The sequence below is a fragment of the Pyrus communis genome, chromosome 16, assembly GCF_963583255.1.
Source record: "Pyrus communis chromosome 16, drPyrComm1.1, whole genome shotgun sequence".
Classification (NCBI taxonomy): Eukaryota; Viridiplantae; Streptophyta; class Magnoliopsida; order Rosales; family Rosaceae; genus Pyrus; species Pyrus communis.
Window position 1 is genome coordinate 10,104,543 of NC_084818.1, and position 18,914 is coordinate 10,123,456.

General features: G+C 39.0%; 4 protein-coding genes across 4 annotated transcripts; 3 read left to right on the forward strand and 1 right to left on the reverse strand.

Annotated features, from left to right (window-relative positions):
- The first annotated feature begins 269 nt into the window (after positions 1 to 269).
- Positions 270 to 2,975, forward strand: LOC137720369 (transcription factor MTB1-like). Its single transcript, XM_068459428.1, has 2 exons — positions 270 to 559; positions 811 to 2,975. The coding sequence occupies exon 2, from the start codon at positions 838 to 840 to the stop codon at positions 2,677 to 2,679; it is 1,842 nt and encodes a 613-aa protein (XP_068315529.1). The 5' UTR covers positions 270 to 559; positions 811 to 837; the 3' UTR covers positions 2,680 to 2,975.
- A 4,764-nt stretch (positions 2,976 to 7,739) lies between these two features.
- Positions 7,740 to 11,904, forward strand: LOC137721459 (protein DEFECTIVE IN MERISTEM SILENCING 3-like). The gene is made up of 7 exons (XM_068460555.1): positions 7,740 to 7,850; positions 9,158 to 9,248; positions 9,472 to 9,715; positions 10,575 to 10,766; positions 10,839 to 11,159; positions 11,247 to 11,451; positions 11,605 to 11,904. The coding sequence occupies exons 1-6, from the start codon at positions 7,830 to 7,832 to the stop codon at positions 11,425 to 11,427; spliced, it is 1,050 nt and encodes a 349-aa protein (XP_068316656.1). The 5' UTR covers positions 7,740 to 7,829; the 3' UTR covers positions 11,428 to 11,451; positions 11,605 to 11,904.
- An 88-nt stretch (positions 11,905 to 11,992) lies between these two features.
- On the reverse strand, positions 11,993 to 15,093 carry LOC137720927 (retrovirus-related Pol polyprotein from transposon TNT 1-94). Its single transcript, XM_068460047.1, has 4 exons — positions 14,647 to 15,093; positions 14,006 to 14,111; positions 13,562 to 13,652; positions 11,993 to 13,399 (listed from the first exon to the last, which is right to left on the reverse strand). Exons 1-4 carry the CDS (start codon positions 14,944 to 14,946, stop codon positions 12,355 to 12,357), a joined length of 1,542 nt encoding a protein of 513 aa, XP_068316148.1. The 5' UTR covers positions 14,947 to 15,093; the 3' UTR covers positions 11,993 to 12,354.
- Positions 15,094 to 16,550: 1,457 nt separating this feature from the next.
- LOC137719775 (cytochrome P450 703A2) lies at positions 16,551 to 18,332 on the forward strand. Its single transcript, XM_068458798.1, has 2 exons — positions 16,551 to 17,471; positions 17,694 to 18,332. Exons 1-2 carry the CDS (start codon positions 16,551 to 16,553, stop codon positions 18,330 to 18,332), a joined length of 1,560 nt encoding a protein of 519 aa, XP_068314899.1.
- Positions 18,333 to 18,914: the final 582 nt, after the last annotated feature.

The window sequence follows — 18,914 nt, forward strand, 5'->3', positions numbered from 1 at the left end:
AATTATGATTAATACAACTTAAAAGCGTGACTTTAATTCTATCAGAAATCTTAATTTTTAATTATTTTCAAATTTCCCATTCTTTTGCATGTGCTTCTCATTTGTCAAACATACACACACAAAAGAATCTCTGCCGACTACTTCTCAAACCCTGAAGCCGAAAGCTTCAACCACGGTTCAAAACTAACCCCAAATCAGAGCTTAAGCTTTTAACCACGGTTCACTCGTGCTGTTAGGATTTTGGAGGAAGAGAGTCCAACAACAAAGAAAACAGAGATCAAACGTTGTAAAACCCAGTTTCTAATTCTCTCTCTCTCTCTGTCTCTCTCTCTCTAACCACCACACTTTTGCTTTTACACAAACCAAAGGCCGAACCTTTTTTTATGGTATTTTTTCTGGGCTGTCGTTATTGTTCGTGACATCGCTGCCTGTTTGGTTTCCGGGAAAATTTTTGTTTTTTCTCTCACTTTCCGGGAATGGTTGCTGTGCCCAACACTCTTCTTTCTTCGCTGCCTTGCGCAATCATGTCCTCATGATCTCATTTGTTTTGCCGAAGCTGGTGTGTGTAGTTTTTTCCTAACCCTTTGTGTTTTCTGGATTTATTTTGTTGTATTTTTTCTGGGTTTTGCTTTTTACTTAGAATTATCGGCTTTTGAGATTTGAAATTGTAGTCCTGGTGGGAGTGTTTGATTTGGTTGAATGTATAAAGTTTTGGTTTTAGTAAAAAAAGTCGGGATTTTTCATGGTTTAGGGGGTATTTGGGGCTGAGATTTGATCTGGGGTTTGAAAATTTTAGCTCGATTTTTATAGGGTGGTTGATTTTTCTGGATTTTGGAGATGAAGATTGAGATGGGTTTAGGAGGAGGGGTTTGGGATGATGAAGATAAAGCCATGGTTGCTGCAGTTTTAGGAACCAGAGCTTTCGATTACTTGATTTCGAGCGCGGTTTCCTCGAATGAGAATTCATGTATGGGTATAGGGACTGATGAGAATTTGCACAACAAGCTCTCGGATCTCGTGGAGCGTCCGAATGCATCGAATTTTAGCTGGAATTATGCCATTTTCTGGCAGATTTCTAGGTCCAAGTCTGGGGATTGGGTTCTGTGTTGGGGTGATGGTTCTTGTAGAGAACCTAAGGAAGGTGAAGTGTCCGAAACCACGAGGATTCTCGGTCTTAGGCTTGATGATGGGACCCAGCAGAGGATGAGGAAGATAGTGCTGCAAAAGTTGCACAATTTGTTTGGGAGCTCAGATGAGTATAATGGTGCTCTTGGATTAGACCGAGTCACCGATATGGAGATGTTCTTGCTTGCGTCCATGTATTTTTCGTTTCCAAGAGGAGAGGAGGGTCCTGGCAAGTGCTTTGCATCTGGGGAGCATGTCTGGCTCTTGGACTTGTTGAAATCAGGGTCGGAGTATTGCGTTCGATCGTTTCTTGCTAAGTCTGCTGGAATTCAGACCATTGTTTTAGTCCCAACAGATGTTGGTGTAGTTGAATTGGGTTCAGTGAGATGCATAGGGGAGCGTTTAGAGTTGTTGCAGTCCATAAGGTCACTGTTCCCTACACAGTCCTCACACATGAGGGCTAAGCCAGTGGCAGGTGTGCCGATGATTGGAAGGAGGAGAGATGAAAATGTCCACCTAACTAATCTGAGCCCTGTGGAGAGAGGGGAAGCAGTTCCCAAGATTTTCGGGCAAGATTTGAACTCAGGAAACTCAGTTCGGCCTCGTTATAGAGAAAAACTTGCTGTTAGAAAGTTGGAGGAGAGGCCCTGGGATGTGTACTCAAATGGGAATAGGATTGCATTTTCAAGTCCTCGAAATGGTATTCATGGTTCGAATTGGCCGCACAATCATGATGTGAAACAGGGGAGCCCAACTGAGATGTATGCTTCGCAAAGTCCGGTGAATAATTTACAGGAGCTTGTCGATGGGGTCAGGGATGATTTTCGTCATAACCATTATCAACCACAGAAGCAGGTGCCGATGCAAATCGACTTTTCAGGGGCCACTTCAAGGCCTTCCGTGGCTCCCCGGCCCATTGGTGTGGATTCTGAAAATTCAGACGCTGAAGCTCCATGCAAGGAAGACCAGCCAGGCACAGCTGATGAAAGGAGGCCACGGAAAAGGGGTAGGAAGCCTGCAAATGGAAGAGAAGAGCCACTCAATCATGTGGAGGCAGAGAGGCAGCGGCGGGAGAAGCTAAATCAGCGGTTTTATGCTTTAAGAGCTGTTGTGCCCAATATATCCAAGATGGACAAGGCATCCTTGTTGGGAGATGCCATTGCTTACATCAACGAGCTCCAGGCGAAGCTTAAAGTCATGGAAGCAGAGAGGGAGAACCTCGGGGGCACTTCAAGAGACGCTTCAGCCTTGGGGGCTAGCTCAGGTATGGAAATTCAGAACCAGGCACCTGAGGTTGATATTCAAGCTGTTAATGACGAGGTTATTGTAAGGGTGAGCTGCCCTTTGGATTCACACCCTGCATCAAGAGTCGTCGAAGCATTCAAAGAGGCACAAATCACGGTTGTTGAGTCAAAACTTGCAGCAGCAGACGACACTGTGCTCCATACATTTGTTGTCAAGTCTCAAGGATCGGAGCGGTTGACGAAGGAGAAGTTGATTGCAGCATTTTCCCGTGAATCCAACTCGTTACAGTCATTGTCATCAGTCGGGTAGTGCGAGCACTGCAGTTAACATAGTCCATAGGTATAGTACTGAAAGAACCCATTTAAAAGTTTCTTCAGATGTTTTTGATATACAGCAGGGAATCCGAAAAGGAATCGCATTGCTAGCTAGAATTAGAGACAAATAACTACCTAATGACCAAGTAGGGGACCAAATTCTCTGTGATTATTTTATAGCATACATAGTTTGTGATAAGTATTCATGCAAGTTCGATTACATTTGTAAGTTTAACCGACCCTCAAATTGTTGGTTATGAAGAAACTGATAGATTTATTTTGTTTCTTGAATCTTAGTTTCATTGCCTTCTCTCCATTTGCATTCTTACCATCCATCATCACTACTGTTTTTTTTACTGGATGATATCGTCGATATATATATATATATATATATATGTATATGTATATGTAGTATATTCTTCTGTTGTCTGAGGAGGATTAGATGAATTCTTACCCAGATTCGACATTTGAATTCAGTTATCTTGTTTAGGCTTTTGGCCCTCTCTTTCATTTTCCTTTCCTTTTTGAACTGTGAATCGATACGATGAATAACTGTGATAGAAAGTTTTGAGGGCTTCTCCATAAAATTCTTGGTTGAATGCATCTGAAACTTAGAGCTAGTTTACTTTCTTCTTGCTCTTCTTCCAAATTTTGGGTTACCTTGTTTTCTGCATGGGGATTGTAACCCATTATCTACCCCCTGTCAGTATCTCTCTCTTCTCGTGATGAGTTGACAAATAACTTGATTTGAGAGATACGGAATGAAAGATAAATATCCGGTTACACTTCAGATTTTTGCCTTTTCCGTGGGGGCGGAGTTGATTTTGGGAGATTTTTCAACGGGAAAAAAAAATAGACGCATGTTCCCTTGTGCCATGTGATTTCCTATGCGAATTTTTCAACATGGAGAAAAAAGTCTTCAAATTAGAATTGTCAATTGGTGGGGATGTGACAATACGTGTGTAGTCTTGTGGTTGAGGGACCAGAGCAGAGGTGGACTCTTGGTATGCATATGTTTCGTACTTGCATAATTGAGATCACATGGCATTGGTGTGGTGCCTTCACAGCCCTTGTTCACATTTTCCTTGTTTGTTCCTGCAATTGTAACTGCTGTCACGGGTAGGTACCTCAACACGCTTTTCACAAGGGGCAGCTACTCAACTGTTTTCGTACTTATTTTCAGCGTTTTACTTATGTAGTTTTTAATATCTGGCCCACCAATGTTGGGAGAATGGTGGGTCAATTTGAACACAGAATTTCCGGTGCAGAGATGAATGCTAGCCAGTGCTTAACCGCTTTTAGTTTGGTTGTTGGATGACGGTGGTTTTGATTTGTATTTTGCAAATTGAATCTACTGGATGCAACTGCCTTAGCAAAATGTAGGAACATTCTTAGATTTAGTTTCTCATTTTTTTCTCACTTTCCTTGGTAGGGATTTTTTAGTATGCTTCCAAGTATATTATACACTGAGATTTTTTATTGTTAAATATTTAACATGGAGTCCAATATCAAAGATTTTAACTGCTAAATACATCGAAACATAATAGAACTTTGATATCAGCAAGTCGAAGTGAGATTTGCATAAATGCACATGAAAAGGAGCAAAGGAATAGATCATGTCCTCCAAATTTAGGCCATCCCTTTTCACACTTCTACTTTCTATAAAGCAATTGAGGTGTCTAAACCTTTACCATAAAAGAATTTGAGGAGAAAAAAAGCAAGAAAATTGGGGCCATGGATCCAATAAATCAGCATACATAATTAGCAAAAAAACTTAGATGAGTAAAAGAATAAAAGTCACTTGGTTCTCAAGAGTAATAGAACAATGTGGTCCAAATGGTATCTGAATTCTACAATTGGCTTGACCAGTGGGCAGTGACCAGTGAAGCAGATTTTGACAGAAGGCATGTGCTCCATGCGTGCTGAAAAAAAGGCCACGGACTATGAAGAGTTAAAAGAAAACTTAGAGAAAAAGCAATAACAATGACATCAAGGGGAATTTTTTGTGCGCTACTGGTTTGTAGTATCTATTTCGAATGTTTAGTCGTTGCATTCTTGTTGTTTAGCTTCTAAATTGCACATTCAATCATGCATTGCTTTGGTGCAATGTCATACACAGGAGCACAATAAAATTTTCAAACATTGTGATTAATCACGTCGAGAACAAATAGTTTTAATGAGAAACGCTCAAACAATCTAACAGTTAGGTGCAATGATAATAGTGAAGTTCACAAGAATTTTTTTTTTTCAAAACAGATATTAAAGTGTGTTTCTTTTTCACTATAATATTAAATGCCATCTTCCATGGTTAGGGTTAGGAATTTGGATAAATTTGAACCCTAAAACAGAGACACACCCCTGCCCACTTTTGTGCTTTTATGTGCCTAACTTGTTCTGCTTTATATATAATAATATATAGATATGTAATATGTATGGTTGCAAAATGCAAAAATACTAAAAACATGTGGCCAAAAGCGGAGGATTGACAAGAAGTCCAACCGCCCATGTGTTGTTTAGGCATTTCCTTTTGTGCCCATTTCTCTTTGGCCTTTGCAGTGTTTGCCCCAAATTTGGAACTTGCTTCTCTGGCTCCCTCAAATGTATTGAAAGTTCCAAAATAACAAAAGCATGTCGTTTGTGGTGTGCTTGTAGCATTTTTAGAGCATTTAAGAGGCAGTGCATGTCTTGTGAAGATCGTGGTGCATGCATGCTGGTTAAGTACATTTGTTTGAAGTAGTTTGTGTAGGGACGGGATTATGCATGCAACTCCCTTATGTATCACTCACATCACGTGATGAGGTCCGGGAGAGTGGAGTTGCATGAACTTGTGAAAACTTACGTGAAACGATTCATACAACTCATCTGTCTATCGATTTCATAGTGTCGAAGTTGCACTGATCTTCTCGTTATCACTCTCTATCACTATCATCACTTGAGTAGAAAGAACGACTAGGAATTTCAGAAACCCGTAAATGGTAAGTTTTCCTCCTAATTATGTGGTTCCACTTGATAAAAACAAATGGAACCTACTCAATTCCGTCATATGTGTCCTGCATAGTCGTAGATTATATTCTCACGAGAACTTGTAGCTTGAATTCAATAGTCAAATGCATGCATGCCTACCACTGGTCCACAAGGCAATTGGTTGAGAGGAATAAAGAAAGGGCTACCAAATATTTCAAAGATATTGAAGATTTTGACTGATTTCATCCAGACTTTTACTTAGCAACTAAGTTGAAATTTGACGAGCAAGTTTCATACTTTTTTACTTATCTGCCCCGTTAGCGTGTTTGAACTGTTTCCACGGTCTGAAAAATAAAAAAAATATCATTATCTTGATTATACTTAAAATACTAAACACTTAAATACAAAATGGAAAATACCAATTTTCTTTCAAACTAAACGAGGATAAAATTGACCCCAAAAAGATACGCATTTTGAGTTCTCTCATAAAGAGGACACATTAGCATCTCGTGCGATGCTATAATGTTGTATTATTGATAGGTCGAAACATCTTTATAACAAACATCACGATGATAGTATACACGAACCATAGAAATTACTCTCTTTGGTAAGAGTTACGACCTTATTAGGATTAGACTAGGCCAAGCTTTCGAATTTCGAAGAGTTGGTTGAGTAAAGCGACAAAAGTTTGGAGCCATGAAGAGATTGTTCAAATGACCATTGCATTTTCTAAATTGAACTGACCACCCATGAAAGAAGCTATGAGCCTGTAAAATGCTTTGGGCCCAACTATAAGATTAGAAGCTATGGGCGGCCTGGGCCTAAGAAGTAGCGTCCCTTGCCTTGCCCGACCCTAAACATTTTGGCCGTAAGAGTAAAATTGGCTAGGCCGGACTGACCCTTTATGAAATTTGTAAAGCCCAAGCCTAGCTGAAGGCCCAATTCAACTCGAACCTATGAGGCCGACCCATGGCTCAATATGCAGAGTCCAAGCCCTACCCATTTTGAAAAGGGTCGAATAAAACCTGGTCCAATCATAGGGTAGGGCCCATAGACATTCGGAGACAAATGTTGCAATTAGTTATGACAGATTAAAGGAGTTGAAAATAAACTTATATTTGGAAATTTTCTTATTTTTATTTTCATTTTTTAACAAATGATATTATCTATATTAAAGATTTTTTGGTGGGGGGGGTGTTATAGCTTCACAATGGGTTAGTAATAATGTTATTCATATCTGCCTTTGGTGAGAATCGAACTTAAAACCTCACACTTACAAGTGAAGAGAATTACCACTAGATCGTAGTACTAAGTGGCTATATTTGGAGATTCTTGAATTGGCCAAAGTTTTAAACTACTTAATGGGAGACAACACTGCAAGTTGAAATACCTTAACAATCGCTGGAACAAGAAGTAAAATAAAAGATGGCTAAATTGTGAAAACAGAGTTTTAAGGGAAACAACAAAAGCATTGTGGGAACAATTGTGATGCAATTAAGTGTTCTATCATTGTCTTTTACTTATTTTGATTTTAGAATCTCATTTATTACAAAGCTTTTAAGTTTTACTCGCACGTTTAAACTCGATCAAAACTCGAAAGTTAATAAACGATACTTGTTCAAAGTAAATACTCCTAAACCATACTTATTCTTACATTAATAAGCTCTAATGATCACTAAATTCATTGACTTGAGCGTTTTAATCTCTGACATGATCTTGCAGCAATGGATGCATTGATTTTTCTAGATCGTCGGTCTCTATTAGCATTGTTTACAGACCTTTGTTTGCGAGTATTTTTTTTCTTTAAAATAATGCTCTTCCTCTGTATGAATTTTGTATCTGTAGCTTTTCATGAATTTAGCCTAAACTATTTTTTGAAAGCACAAAACCCTAAACTGTTATCCTAAAAAAACATAAAATAAAAAAACTCCAAAACATTATTTATTAAAAAAAAAAAAAAAAACAAAAAAAACAAAAAAAGCCAAATGTTGAAGGAAATTTGAAAATATATAAATTGTGGGAGGAAGTACAAAATTCACAACGTCCTTATATGGCAGATATATTAACAAAAATGCCAAGTTCCAGAAAACCCACAAAGCTGCCATTCTGCTTTGATCTGCCCGAGACCTCCAGAGAGCAAAAATCAGAGAGCCGCTCTCAGTCAGCTTCTTCGCCGCCGGCATGTATAAACCGAACCACCAGGTTATATCTCTGCCACATTTTGTTTCTCTTATTTCCCATTTCTCCACTGCTTTCACTCTTGAAGCTTGCTGCGGCACAAACTCTCAATTTTTACTGTGAACTGAAGTAAAAGCTGTAGTTTTTGGATTTTTAACTGCCCAGATGTTTCACTATAATTTTAAGCTGTAATTGGTCTCGTGGTAGAAAATTTTTCTGGGTATTTGCCAATTTGAAACATAAATGTGCATAGAATTCCAAAATTTGGGATTGAGTAATGCTTAATTGTACCATCATTCGTACCATCTCTCTGACAGAGAGAGGGTCCGCCAACGCTTATGTGGGTCCTATCTTTATCGGAGAACTGGTACAACTAGATGGTAAGAGTAGCATTTTCGTTTGGGATTCGTTTATTTGACTGATTTTGTTATCTTTTGGACAATGTAAGGTGATTTATTTACATGGTAAGTAAACCCAGATAAAATTTGGAATGTAATAGCAGAAATATTGTCTGATTGCATGGGTTTTGGTTTAAATATTAAAAAAAAAAAAAAGGAATATTGGTGAGCAAATGGAAGGTGAATATATACATTCACCGTCTAACGGTCAGATATGGTCAGATATGATATTCTCTCTTTTTGGTTGCATATATGACCGTTAAATGGTAAATGTATTAAATAAATGCCAAATCCGAAAGGTAGCATGGTGTAAGAATGTGGCAATGTAATGTGAATTTGTGATATGTAAAGTTGTGTGTATGTATATTTGTGTTACTGATCCTTGAGTTTGAGTCGTCGTTGGATATGCACAAGTGATTGCTACAAACGTCTGCTATATGGTCAGCAAATGGAAGGTAAATATATACATTCACCATCTAACGGTCAAATACGGTTAGATATGATATTCCCTCGTTTTGCTTGTATATATGACCGTTAGATGGTAAATGTATTAAACAAATGCCAAGTTTGGAAGGTAGCATTTGTAAGCATGTGGCATTGTAATGTGAATTTGTGATATGTAAAGTTGTGTACTTATATATATATATATATATAGGGAATTATTATTAGCATTCCAAAAATCTCATTCTACACTCCTCATAAGTGTATTTTTCTTTCTAATTATAGAAAGTTTGGAGTGACAAATGAGATTTTTGGAGTGTTAATAACAATTCTCTCTCTCTCTCTCTCTCTCTCTCTATATATATATATATATATATATATATATATATATTTGATCCTCAAGTTTGAGTCATTGTTGGAAAAGCACAAATGATTGCTGCAAACTTCTGCTATATGCTGAATTGATAACAACTAATTTCTCAAATTCTTCAGAATAATCTAGAAATCAAGCGGCACGAGGATAATATCAAGTTCCTTCAGAATGAGATAAACCGCTTAGGTGAATCTTTACTGGAATTGCAAGGTAAACCCCCTCCCTCCCCTTCTACTTATCCATCCAAATCGCATTTTGAAGTATGATGCTTTCGGGTAGGGCTATTCTTTTTTATTTTATCAAAAGGTTAAAGTTTCGTCACATTGAGTATGTTAAACTAGCAGGACATTACTGTGTTCTACAAAATTCTTCTGTTCTTTTATGTCTAGTATGTTCTAGATATGACACTACCAAACCTCGCGTGTCTTTCCAGGGAGTCTTGCTAAGCATCAGTCTGCCAATGGTATTGCAATAACAAATGAAAATGGTCCTGCTACTGAGGAGGAAGACCAAATATTGCGGCATGAAAAATCTGCGGCTGGTTTATTGTGTAGGCTGAAACTGTTAGAATCACAGCATGCAACTCAGGCTTTGAATTTGGCTCTGACAAAGGATGTGCTGGGTATTGTTGGCATTGTTGCCACACTTGGCAGAGTCGACGATGACAACCTTAGCAGGTCACATTTTCTTATTATCCATTCCTTTCTCCTGGTAATATTATTAGGGGTGTGTGAATGTGGCAGAGTCGACGATGACAACCTTAGCAGGTCACATTTTCTTATTATCCATTCCTTTCTCCTGGTAATATTATTAGGGGTGTGTGAATGTGGCAGAGTCGACGATGACAACCTTAGCAGGACACATTTTCTTATTATCCATTCCTTTCTCCTGGTAATATTATTAGGGGTGTGATATTCACACCTTTTTACTTCTCCCACATCTTTTTAATTTTCGGCCGTCAAATCGGATGAATTGAAGAAGATCAAGGGACGGAAATTAACAAAAGGTGTGTGAGAAGTAAAAACGGGTGTGTGGATAGCACACCCCTATTATTAAACAGAATGTTTTCGCTGGATGAAGTCAAAATTTCTTCAGATCACACTTCCTGATTGGCTTTAATGATCATCCAAATTAAAGGCTTCATGAAATGGGTTAGTAGGTTGCATTTTTGAGTTTATTCCTGCATATAATTTCTGATTTAAAAAAAGGAAAGCTAATGAAAATGGCTTGAAAACTTTGAGTTTTAACGATAAGGACAAAATAAAAGGTAAAGTGAATAGTACTAGGTTTGACTTTTTAGTGTAAAAATGTGGTTTTTCATTAAAGTGAACAGTACCGCGGGTTTTTCGTTAAAACTCCTTTTAAAAAAACCATTGGTCTTGTTTAGAACAGACAAATTATATGCCAAACTAGTATGTGGGGTGCATATGAGGCCTCTTGAAAGCTAATGGCCTGCTTTTATGATTAATCTTTGACCCATAAAGGCCATTATTTACAACGTTGTCTGACATGCACTTCCCTGTAACTTTGAATTAGGCTTCTCTCGGAATACTTGGGACTGGAAACTATGCTAGCAATTGTATGCAGGACAAATGAAGCTGTTATGGTTCTAGAGAAGTATGATGGCGATGGGACAATACTCACCAGCGCTGGCATACATGGTCTTGGAGCTTCTATGGGGAAGAGCATAAGAGGGCGGTTTCTGGTCATATGTCTAGATGAATTGAGGCAAGAAACCTGTTCAATGTTTTCTTTCAAGTTGCTATTACTTATTACATTCTAAGTGTTGTTTGTTTTTAGTCCATATGTTGGGGGGTTTGTAGCTGATGATCCGCAAAGGAAGCTTGATATTCCCAAACCACAGCTACCAAATGGGGAGTGTCCGCATGGCTTTCTTGATTATGCAGTGAACACGATCGATCTGGATAGCAATAACTTGGTTAATGTTACCAGCAGTGGGCATGGTCTGAGAGAGACACTATTCTATAGTCTCCTTTCTCGCCTCCAAATGTACAGAACCAGAGCGGAGATGCTTCTTGCTCTCCCATGCATAAATCATGGAGCACTGTCTTTAGATGGCGGGATTATTAAAAAGAGTGGCGTGTTCATCCTGGGAAGCAGGTTAGTTTGGAATTAAAATAGAGCTCTTGAAAATTTCGTTGAAAGGTAAATACTGATTTTTCTTATAAAAATGTTATCTACTCTCAGTAAAGATATAGAGATCAAGTTTCTTGCAAAATCTGGAGAACCTAGTATGACTGTAAACGACGGCGAAACTGAGGATATGATCAAGAAGCTGAAATTGAAGCGAACACATGTTACTGAAGATATGCAAAGAGAACAAGAATTGTTGGACTTCGCTTTGTCAAACTTGGCACGAAAAGTGTGATTCCGAGAATTTTCCTTTTCGCAGGTACTACCCCGAAGGATCTCTTGAAAACTGTAAAATAATCCATGGGCTTCTGTCGTTGCAAATTTATCCATTTATACCGCCATGATTGGTGTCCTGAACTTGCCATTAGACTGAACGTTACTCTTTAACTTTTTCTTGTATTGGTTATAACAGATGCATGATGGCCAAGATGGCAGGCATCGGCAGATTGGTCGGTTTTTAGGCCACGATGGAGGCGTCAGCCGATCAGCTGGATTGTTTTCTTTTCAATTGCTGCTTCTTGTGCCTTCTTTGTATCAAATTGGAAAAGCAGCATAGTGTGTTGATTTTCTCCATCTGTTGCTTATCGGTTGGCTTGAGCCTGTACTGTTTTCATCCTCAAGCCATGTTTTGTTTGTGTTGTAACCTTAGAAATTTTAGCATGAAGAATAATACATTCAGGAAGGTCGGTATTTTTTGCCTGATTGGATGCATCTCAAGTACATTTTCGTAACTCCGTTTTTTTCGTTGAAGCTCCAACTTCTACTTTCCTTTCCCTTCAGTATCATAAAAATCACTCGCATGACAGAAGACGAGTTCCTATTAGAGAAGCACTGTATAAACAATATGTATATAAGAATTTACAACATCAAACCTCGATGAATCTCAAGCACCTGAATCGACAATCTTTTCGGAAAGAATGGTATGCATTTACAATAATTTGAAAGAAAAAGAGCGTACGGTACAAAATCACAATCGATTTCAAAGCCTTGCACACAAGAACATGTCCTCTAAAGCAGACTTGGACCTTGTATCAAATTCAACAGAACATAACCCTCAAGGACCGCCCTTGGAACTATAACACACTTTGTACCTGCCAACTCTATAAAAGGTAATAATGCTGTTAGTGAAAATGAGATGGGAGGGGAGCTCTACGGAAACTAGCTATTCCGCTGCCCTCTCAGACACGTTGAACTCCACGCTTGTACGCATAGATCCATCTCCGTCATGCTGCTTCTCATTAGCTTCCCTGTCAAAAGCCTTCTCAGATATGTTGACCTCCACACTTGCAGGCAAAGATCCATTTCCCTTGTGCTTTTTATCATTAGCTTCCCAGTCGTCCTTCCTGCTACGATAACGACAATGTGAAGCAATGTGCCCTTTCTTGCCACAAGCATGGCAAGTAACTCTGCCATTTGTCTCCACTTCTGGCCTCTTCCATTGCATGCTTCGTGGCTTCTTATCTCTTTGCCTCGGTACAGATTTCCCTGGCAGATCGCTCGTCAGGTTAAATGGTACTCTCTGGTTACCCCCAATACGGGACTCTTCCTCAACCTTCAAACGATCCATTAGCATTGAAAAAGGTAGATGCTCCTCGCACAACAACTTAATGTACACATCCTTCCAAGATGAGGGGAGTTTGGAGATGATGACACTGACATGAAATTTTTCCTCAACTGTCATCCCAGAATTTACAATGGAATCGGCAATTCTATTAAATTCCATAACTTGCTCCAAAATTGGTCTTCCTTCGAGCATCTCAAATTCGATGTACTTTTTAACTAGAGTTCTATCTGTTCCAAACTGCTCAAAGAGATACATATGTTTTAGATCTTCCCACAGTTCTCTAGCAGTCATAGTTTTCTTTGAGTAAAGATAAAACAGATCATCAGATAGAGCATTTAAGATTCTGCGACGACAAACTAAATCATCATTCACCCATTTCTGTTCAGCAGCTTTTGAATGAGCAATTTCTTCACTAGTTGCTTCCGGGCCAAGTGTACTGCTTGGGCGTGGCTGAAATAGCACGTATTTAACCTTTAATTGCTTCAACAGAAGCTCCATCTGTTGCGCCCAGAATGGGTAGTTTTTCCCATCATAACGGCTAGTCTCAACCGTAGCAAGTTCTTGAGGAGCAAAATCATTCAATGAATTAGACGTGTCTTCAGCTTGCTTACAATGTTCAGTCTGTTTACTCTCAAGTTCAGATCTGCATTTGTATTATTAGAAGTCAGTCAACCATTTTACAGCGACAAAATAGTTATCAAGGAGAAGCCTACAAATCCACTTGCTCAAGATAAAGCAGAATATGAGAAGAGACTTATTAGAATGGGTTTAATATTTATTCAATTTATCAACAGTTTACTCTCACCTTAACTTTGACTCCAACTTTTTAATGGCTTCCTCTATTGCAGGGACGCTCTTTTTGAACGTTGCCCATTGTTCGACCGGCAAACTAATTCCTGAAAAGATATTATCAACACTCACTACTGAAACAAAAGCATTGGAAATAGAAAAAGATACAAGGCATTAATTCCAACCCAAATCTAATAGCTTTTGCAATGTGTGCACGTTTGTGACGTGCAGAGAGAAGTATGGAGAATGGATTTCAACACAGAACATACGTGTGTGCGATCTAGCAAAGCAGTGGATATTGTTAGGACAATAATCAACTCAATATTTAAAACACTTATCTCTTATCAATAACAAGGAGACTGATGCAAATGATGAATTGTTTCAATGAGACCAGGGAAGAAATGTAAAGCAGTTTCACCGCAGCTAAATTAGATGCAACATTTAGCTGAAAGGTGGTCACCTCTGGGAGCACGAATTTGCTTTCCATCTTTTTGATAAAAATCTCTAATTGACACGTAAGTTCTCTCTTTGAAATCGTTAATCACCACACTTCTCCTGCTAGACAGCTAATCAAACAAAAAACTTGTGATCAGAAATCGAAACAGACAGACACACACGATATGATGAAAATACAAGAAAACACACAACTCGGAATTTTCTTAATCCAATGAATGTATCCACTTCAAAAACTCAATTTATCTTGCCTGTTGGCCTGTATATTTCCATAAACCTTACCAGAATCTAGTGTTCTAAACCCAAACAAATGTTTTCAAAGATGAATCAAATGTAGATGGCGGTTAGGCCAGTAGGTCACGGTAGCGTGTGAAACCCTAAACGCTATTCAATTAGAGTAGTTTAGAATATCGTCGCGTAAAAAGAGAAATGAATCAAATACTTACCCAGAAAACACTAAATTTCAATCCTTTACACACATTTGAGAGTAAAAATCAGTAAATCCTCAAACCAACTAAGCCAAATAGTTACATTCACCTCACTTTACTAAAAACTCACCTAAGTGCTAAAACTGATTAATAAAGATTCAAACTTTCCCTCCGTTTCCCACACTTTCTCAGTAACCAAACACAAAAATTGGGGTTTTACCTTACAAATTAGACGGCCTCCGTCCTCACTCGCCTCCTTCTTCAACCTCGCGCCTTGCTCTTCTCGCACATTCGTCTCCATGGGCTCCTGCTCAGCGTTCCCCTCGGGCTCCGTGGCCGACATCAGAAAACTTTCGATCACGCTTCGCACGAAGCTCTTGTACTCCGTATCCGATAGCTCAATTCCGAGTTGCTCCGAGGTCATCTCTCGGACTTTGAACTCGGTCATCTCCTCCAAATTCGTTTTCTTCAGTATACACAAAACCGTTTCTTCGATTTTCCGTCGAGTGTCGGAATCCATTTTTGCTTGCTAATTTTCTCGGGAAAATTTTTGCTGAGAAATTGAGAGGAACGAATTTTGATTTTTGAGGTTAAGTGGGGGGAGTGGAGGTGGAGAGTTCAGACTCCGATAGACGGGCCGGGCGGCGTCAAACGACTCCGTTGGGCCTTAAAATATCAGAGGTAGGGTATTATTCCTTGTTAGTGCTATTCAAACACTTTTTTTCTTCTGACACTAAAAAGTTTTTTATCGTCGAGTAGAATTAATTGAAGAAAATCAATAGTAAAAAAAATTATCAAGGATGTAAGAGATGTAAAAATAGATGTGTGAATAGTAGTATTCGCATTCCTTTTGATATAATTTTTTGGGCTTGGTTAGAAAGCTTTCGTCATAAGCGATTTTGTTACAAATGTTTTTATTTTATTACACATTGAAGACACTTTAGAACACGGTATAATGATATTACACTAATATCTTCATAAGCAATCTCATATAAATTGTGTTTTGATAAACAATTTTATGTGATTATAAACACCTAATATCTTCATAAGCAATCTATGAACAATTTTATGCGATTATAAACAACATGTTATGACATATAAGACTCATTTGGAAGTGTTTTTAAAGTGAGTAAAAGCGTTTTAGGTGAAAATATTTTTTAAACTAATCCTTAGAAAACTACACGTGAATCCTATAAAAGCACTTAAAGTTATTCATGCAAGATGTATTGCAGAATGTACTTCAAGTGTTTTTCGAACCCAATAATATTTTCTCGTCTTTAAAATTGTTTGCGGTCATTTTAAAAGTATTTTCAAATAAGTTCACGGAGTTACAAATGTACAAGATCACTTGAATTAAAACTTGTACGTACACAAATTAGTTTAAATATACTTCACTCAACATGCCATGTGGTGTATATTCGTTATGGTTATAATTTTACAGTATAAGTAGTAAGTTCGTAAGTGAATTCGTAGCACATCGGCATATCACATTATATACCGTCAATACACAAACAATTGGCAGGGTAGGATGAGTGCTTTTGTTTGATAACCAACTCACTTGCAGAGTTTAACCAAGAACAAAACATGAAAATATACTCGTGCTTGACGACCTTAAGACATAAGTTTGCCGACCTCATACCTAAATGAAAGAATAATCAGGTAATCGTAAAGATGCGAAGTGTGTCTAACATCGGAAAGTTAAGAAACATGCAAAGGTTTACGAGTTACGTCATATCGTATCAGACTATATTACCCCACGTGTGAAGATCAATGACCGCACATTCTTCACATTGCCCAGTTAAAAATTTTCACATATTACGCTTAAAATTTCATTACGCGTGAAGATGCCTATAAAGATATAAAAAGGTGTTCCACATCAACAAAGTTTAAGCTACCAATACACTCCCTAATTAGTCCTAAACTCCTAATTTTTCACCTAATTTAAAGGCTCATATTCTTGGCACTCCTTTTTTCTACCTCTTATCTACTACCAACATATACGCATGTAAAGAGCATGCTTTGACCTAAAAAATTTTGTTCTCCAACATTTTCCCTTCCCATTGATTCCTTCCTTATATATACACAAACTATAATCTCAAGTTTTTTCATATTTCAATTTCCTAGATGGATTTCAAAACCTTTATTTTTGCATCTATTTTTACTAGCATCATATACCAATGGCTAAAATGTAGATTTGCACCCAAGACCAAAACCCTTCTTCCTCCGGGCCCACCAAGATGGCCCATCTTAGGCAATCTTCTTCAGTTGGGCTCACTGCCCCACAGGGACCTGGCGTCTCTGTGCAACAAGTATGGGCCTTTGGTATACCTTAAACTTGGGAGCATTGATGCAATCACAACCAACGATCCAGATATAATCCGAGAAATACTTCTCAAACAAGATGAGGTCTTTGCATCAAGGCCGAGAACCCTAGCTGCAGTTCATCTAGCCTATGGGTGCGGTGACGTGGCACTCGCTCCTTTGGGCCCGCAATGGAAGCGAATGAGGCGGATATGCATGGAGCACTTGTTGACGACGAAGCGGCTCGAGTCGTTCGCGAAGCACCGGACCGAGGAGGCCCAACATCTCGTTCGGGATGTCTTGACCGCGTCCCAGACGGGTAAGGCAGTCAACTTAAGGAAGGTGTTGGGTGGGTTTTCTATGAACAATGTGACTAGGATGTTGCTTGGGAAGCAATATTTTGGTGCTGGGTCAGCAGGCCCACAAGAGGCCTTGGAGTTCATGCACATAACCCATGAGTTGTTTCGGCTTTTGGGGGTGATATATTTGGGGGATTATTTGCCAATTTGGAGGTGGGTGGACCCTTACGGGTGTGAGAAGAAAATGAGGGAGGTGGAGAAAAGAGTGGATGATTTTCACACCAAGATTATTGAAGAACATAGGAGGAGGGCAAAGGAGGAGAATGGGAGGGGAAATGGAGAGCAAGATGGAGGAGAAATGGACTTTGTTGATGTGTTATTGTCTTTGCCCGGTGAGGATGGGAAACAACACATGGATGATGTGGAAATCAAAGCTCTAATTCAGGTAATACTTCGTAAATTGTCGAAAGAATTTTGTTAATATCAATCGTCCATACAATACCAGAATAATTTATTCTTATTGATAAAATATGGATCACACATCAATCAATAGTTAGCAATTGCTCATGCACATGAGAAGTTGACCATAGTAAACTTCGTATTAATATTTTGTTTATTTTGTTTATTGCCTTAGTTTTAATTGAAAATGTATTGTTGGGTTTGTTAGGATATGATAGCCGCTGCCACTGACACGTCAGCCGTGACCAACGAATGGGCAATGGCGGAGGTGATCAAGCATCCACGTGTACTTCGCAAGATTCAAGAAGAGCTCGATTCAGTCGTTGGTCAAAATCGAATGGTCAACGAATCGGACCTCCCCCACCTTAACTACCTACGTTGCGTTGTACGCGAAACCTTTCGCATGCACCCAGCGGGCCCCTTCCTCATCCCGCACGAATCCCTTCGCGCCACATGGATCAACGGTTACTACATACCCGCCAAGACACGTGTCTTCATCAACACTCATGGGCTGGGCCGGAACACCATGATATGGGACAACGTGGGCGAGTTTAGGCCCGAGAGGCATTGTCTGGCTGACGGGAGCCGAGTCGAGATTAGCCACGGAGCCGATTTTAAGATCTTGCCTTTTAGTGCCGGGAAGAGGAAGTGCCCCGGCGCGCCGCTGGGAGTGACTCTGGTTTTGATGGCTTTGGCTCGGCTTTTCCATTGTTTTGATTGGTCACCGCCGGAAGGGTTGAGGCCTGGAGATATTGATACCCAAGAGGTTTACGGTATGACGATGCCCAAGGCCTGCCCTTTGATGGCCATTGCTACGCCTCGCTTGCCTAGCCATATGTACCATTAAATAGTAATGCAATATTTCATGCCTCACTTGTGTAGTATAAGTTTAATTAAGCGAAGGTTTTGTTGCCCAAACAAATAATAATTAAGGGAATGGTTAAGGACTTAGGAACCCTAATGGCTTGTTTACTAATTCGTAATCAGAATGAAAGGAATTGAATTGAGAAGGAGTTGTAATTGAATTCCTGTTGAAACTGTTTACTTAAATTTTTTGAAATCGAACTAAAAAAAGTACTGAGTATATATAAGTGTTTACTAATTCACTAGTGACTCGTTTACTAATCCGTAATTAGAATGAGAGGAATTGAATTGAGGATGAGTTGGAATGAGGACCAACTAGTGGTTTCGCTACTGCATTCCACTTTTTCAGGAGCCCACCACTGCATTCCACCTTTCGTGTGACAAAAAAGACTTACAAAGACATTTCAAATTATTTTTTCTAATCATTATCGTGCAATCTACTAGCACCAGTAGGTAGTAATCAAAACCAAAATTTACCGTCTGAAATACAAACATGTTATTCATCATCAACTAGACCATCCCACGGTGGTTATATGTCTTCTTTTAATAGGATATGAAAAAATAA

Excerpts from the sequence above, each read along its gene's own strand:
- LOC137720369 (XM_068459428.1), top strand. The coding sequence starts at position 838 with ATGAAGATTGAGATGGGTTTAGGAGGAGGGGTTTGGGATGATGAAGAT.
- LOC137721459 (XM_068460555.1), top strand. The coding sequence starts at position 7,830 with ATGTATAAACCGAACCACCAG. Across the intron at positions 9,249-9,471 it reads ATCTTTACTGGAATTGCAAG|GGAGTCTTGCTAAGCATCAG; the intron begins GTAAACCCCCTC and ends GTGTCTTTCCAG. Across the intron at positions 10,767-10,838 it reads ATATGTCTAGATGAATTGAG|TCCATATGTTGGGGGGTTTG; the intron begins GCAAGAAACCTG and ends GTTTGTTTTTAG.
- LOC137720927 (XM_068460047.1), bottom strand. The coding sequence starts at position 14,946 with ATGGATTCCGACACTCGACGGAAAATCGAAGAAACGGTTTTGTGTATA. Across the intron at positions 14,112-14,646 it reads GAGGCCGTCTAATTTGTAAG|CTGTCTAGCAGGAGAAGTGT; the intron begins GTAAAACCCCAA and ends TTGTTTGATTAG. Across the intron at positions 13,400-13,561 it reads AAGTTGGAGTCAAAGTTAAG|ATCTGAACTTGAGAGTAAAC; the intron begins GTGAGAGTAAAC and ends ATACAAATGCAG.
- LOC137719775 (XM_068458798.1), top strand. The coding sequence starts at position 16,551 with ATGGATTTCAAAACCTTTATTTTTGCATCTATTTTTACTAGCATCATA. Across the intron at positions 17,472-17,693 it reads AAATCAAAGCTCTAATTCAG|GATATGATAGCCGCTGCCAC; the intron begins GTAATACTTCGT and ends TGGGTTTGTTAG.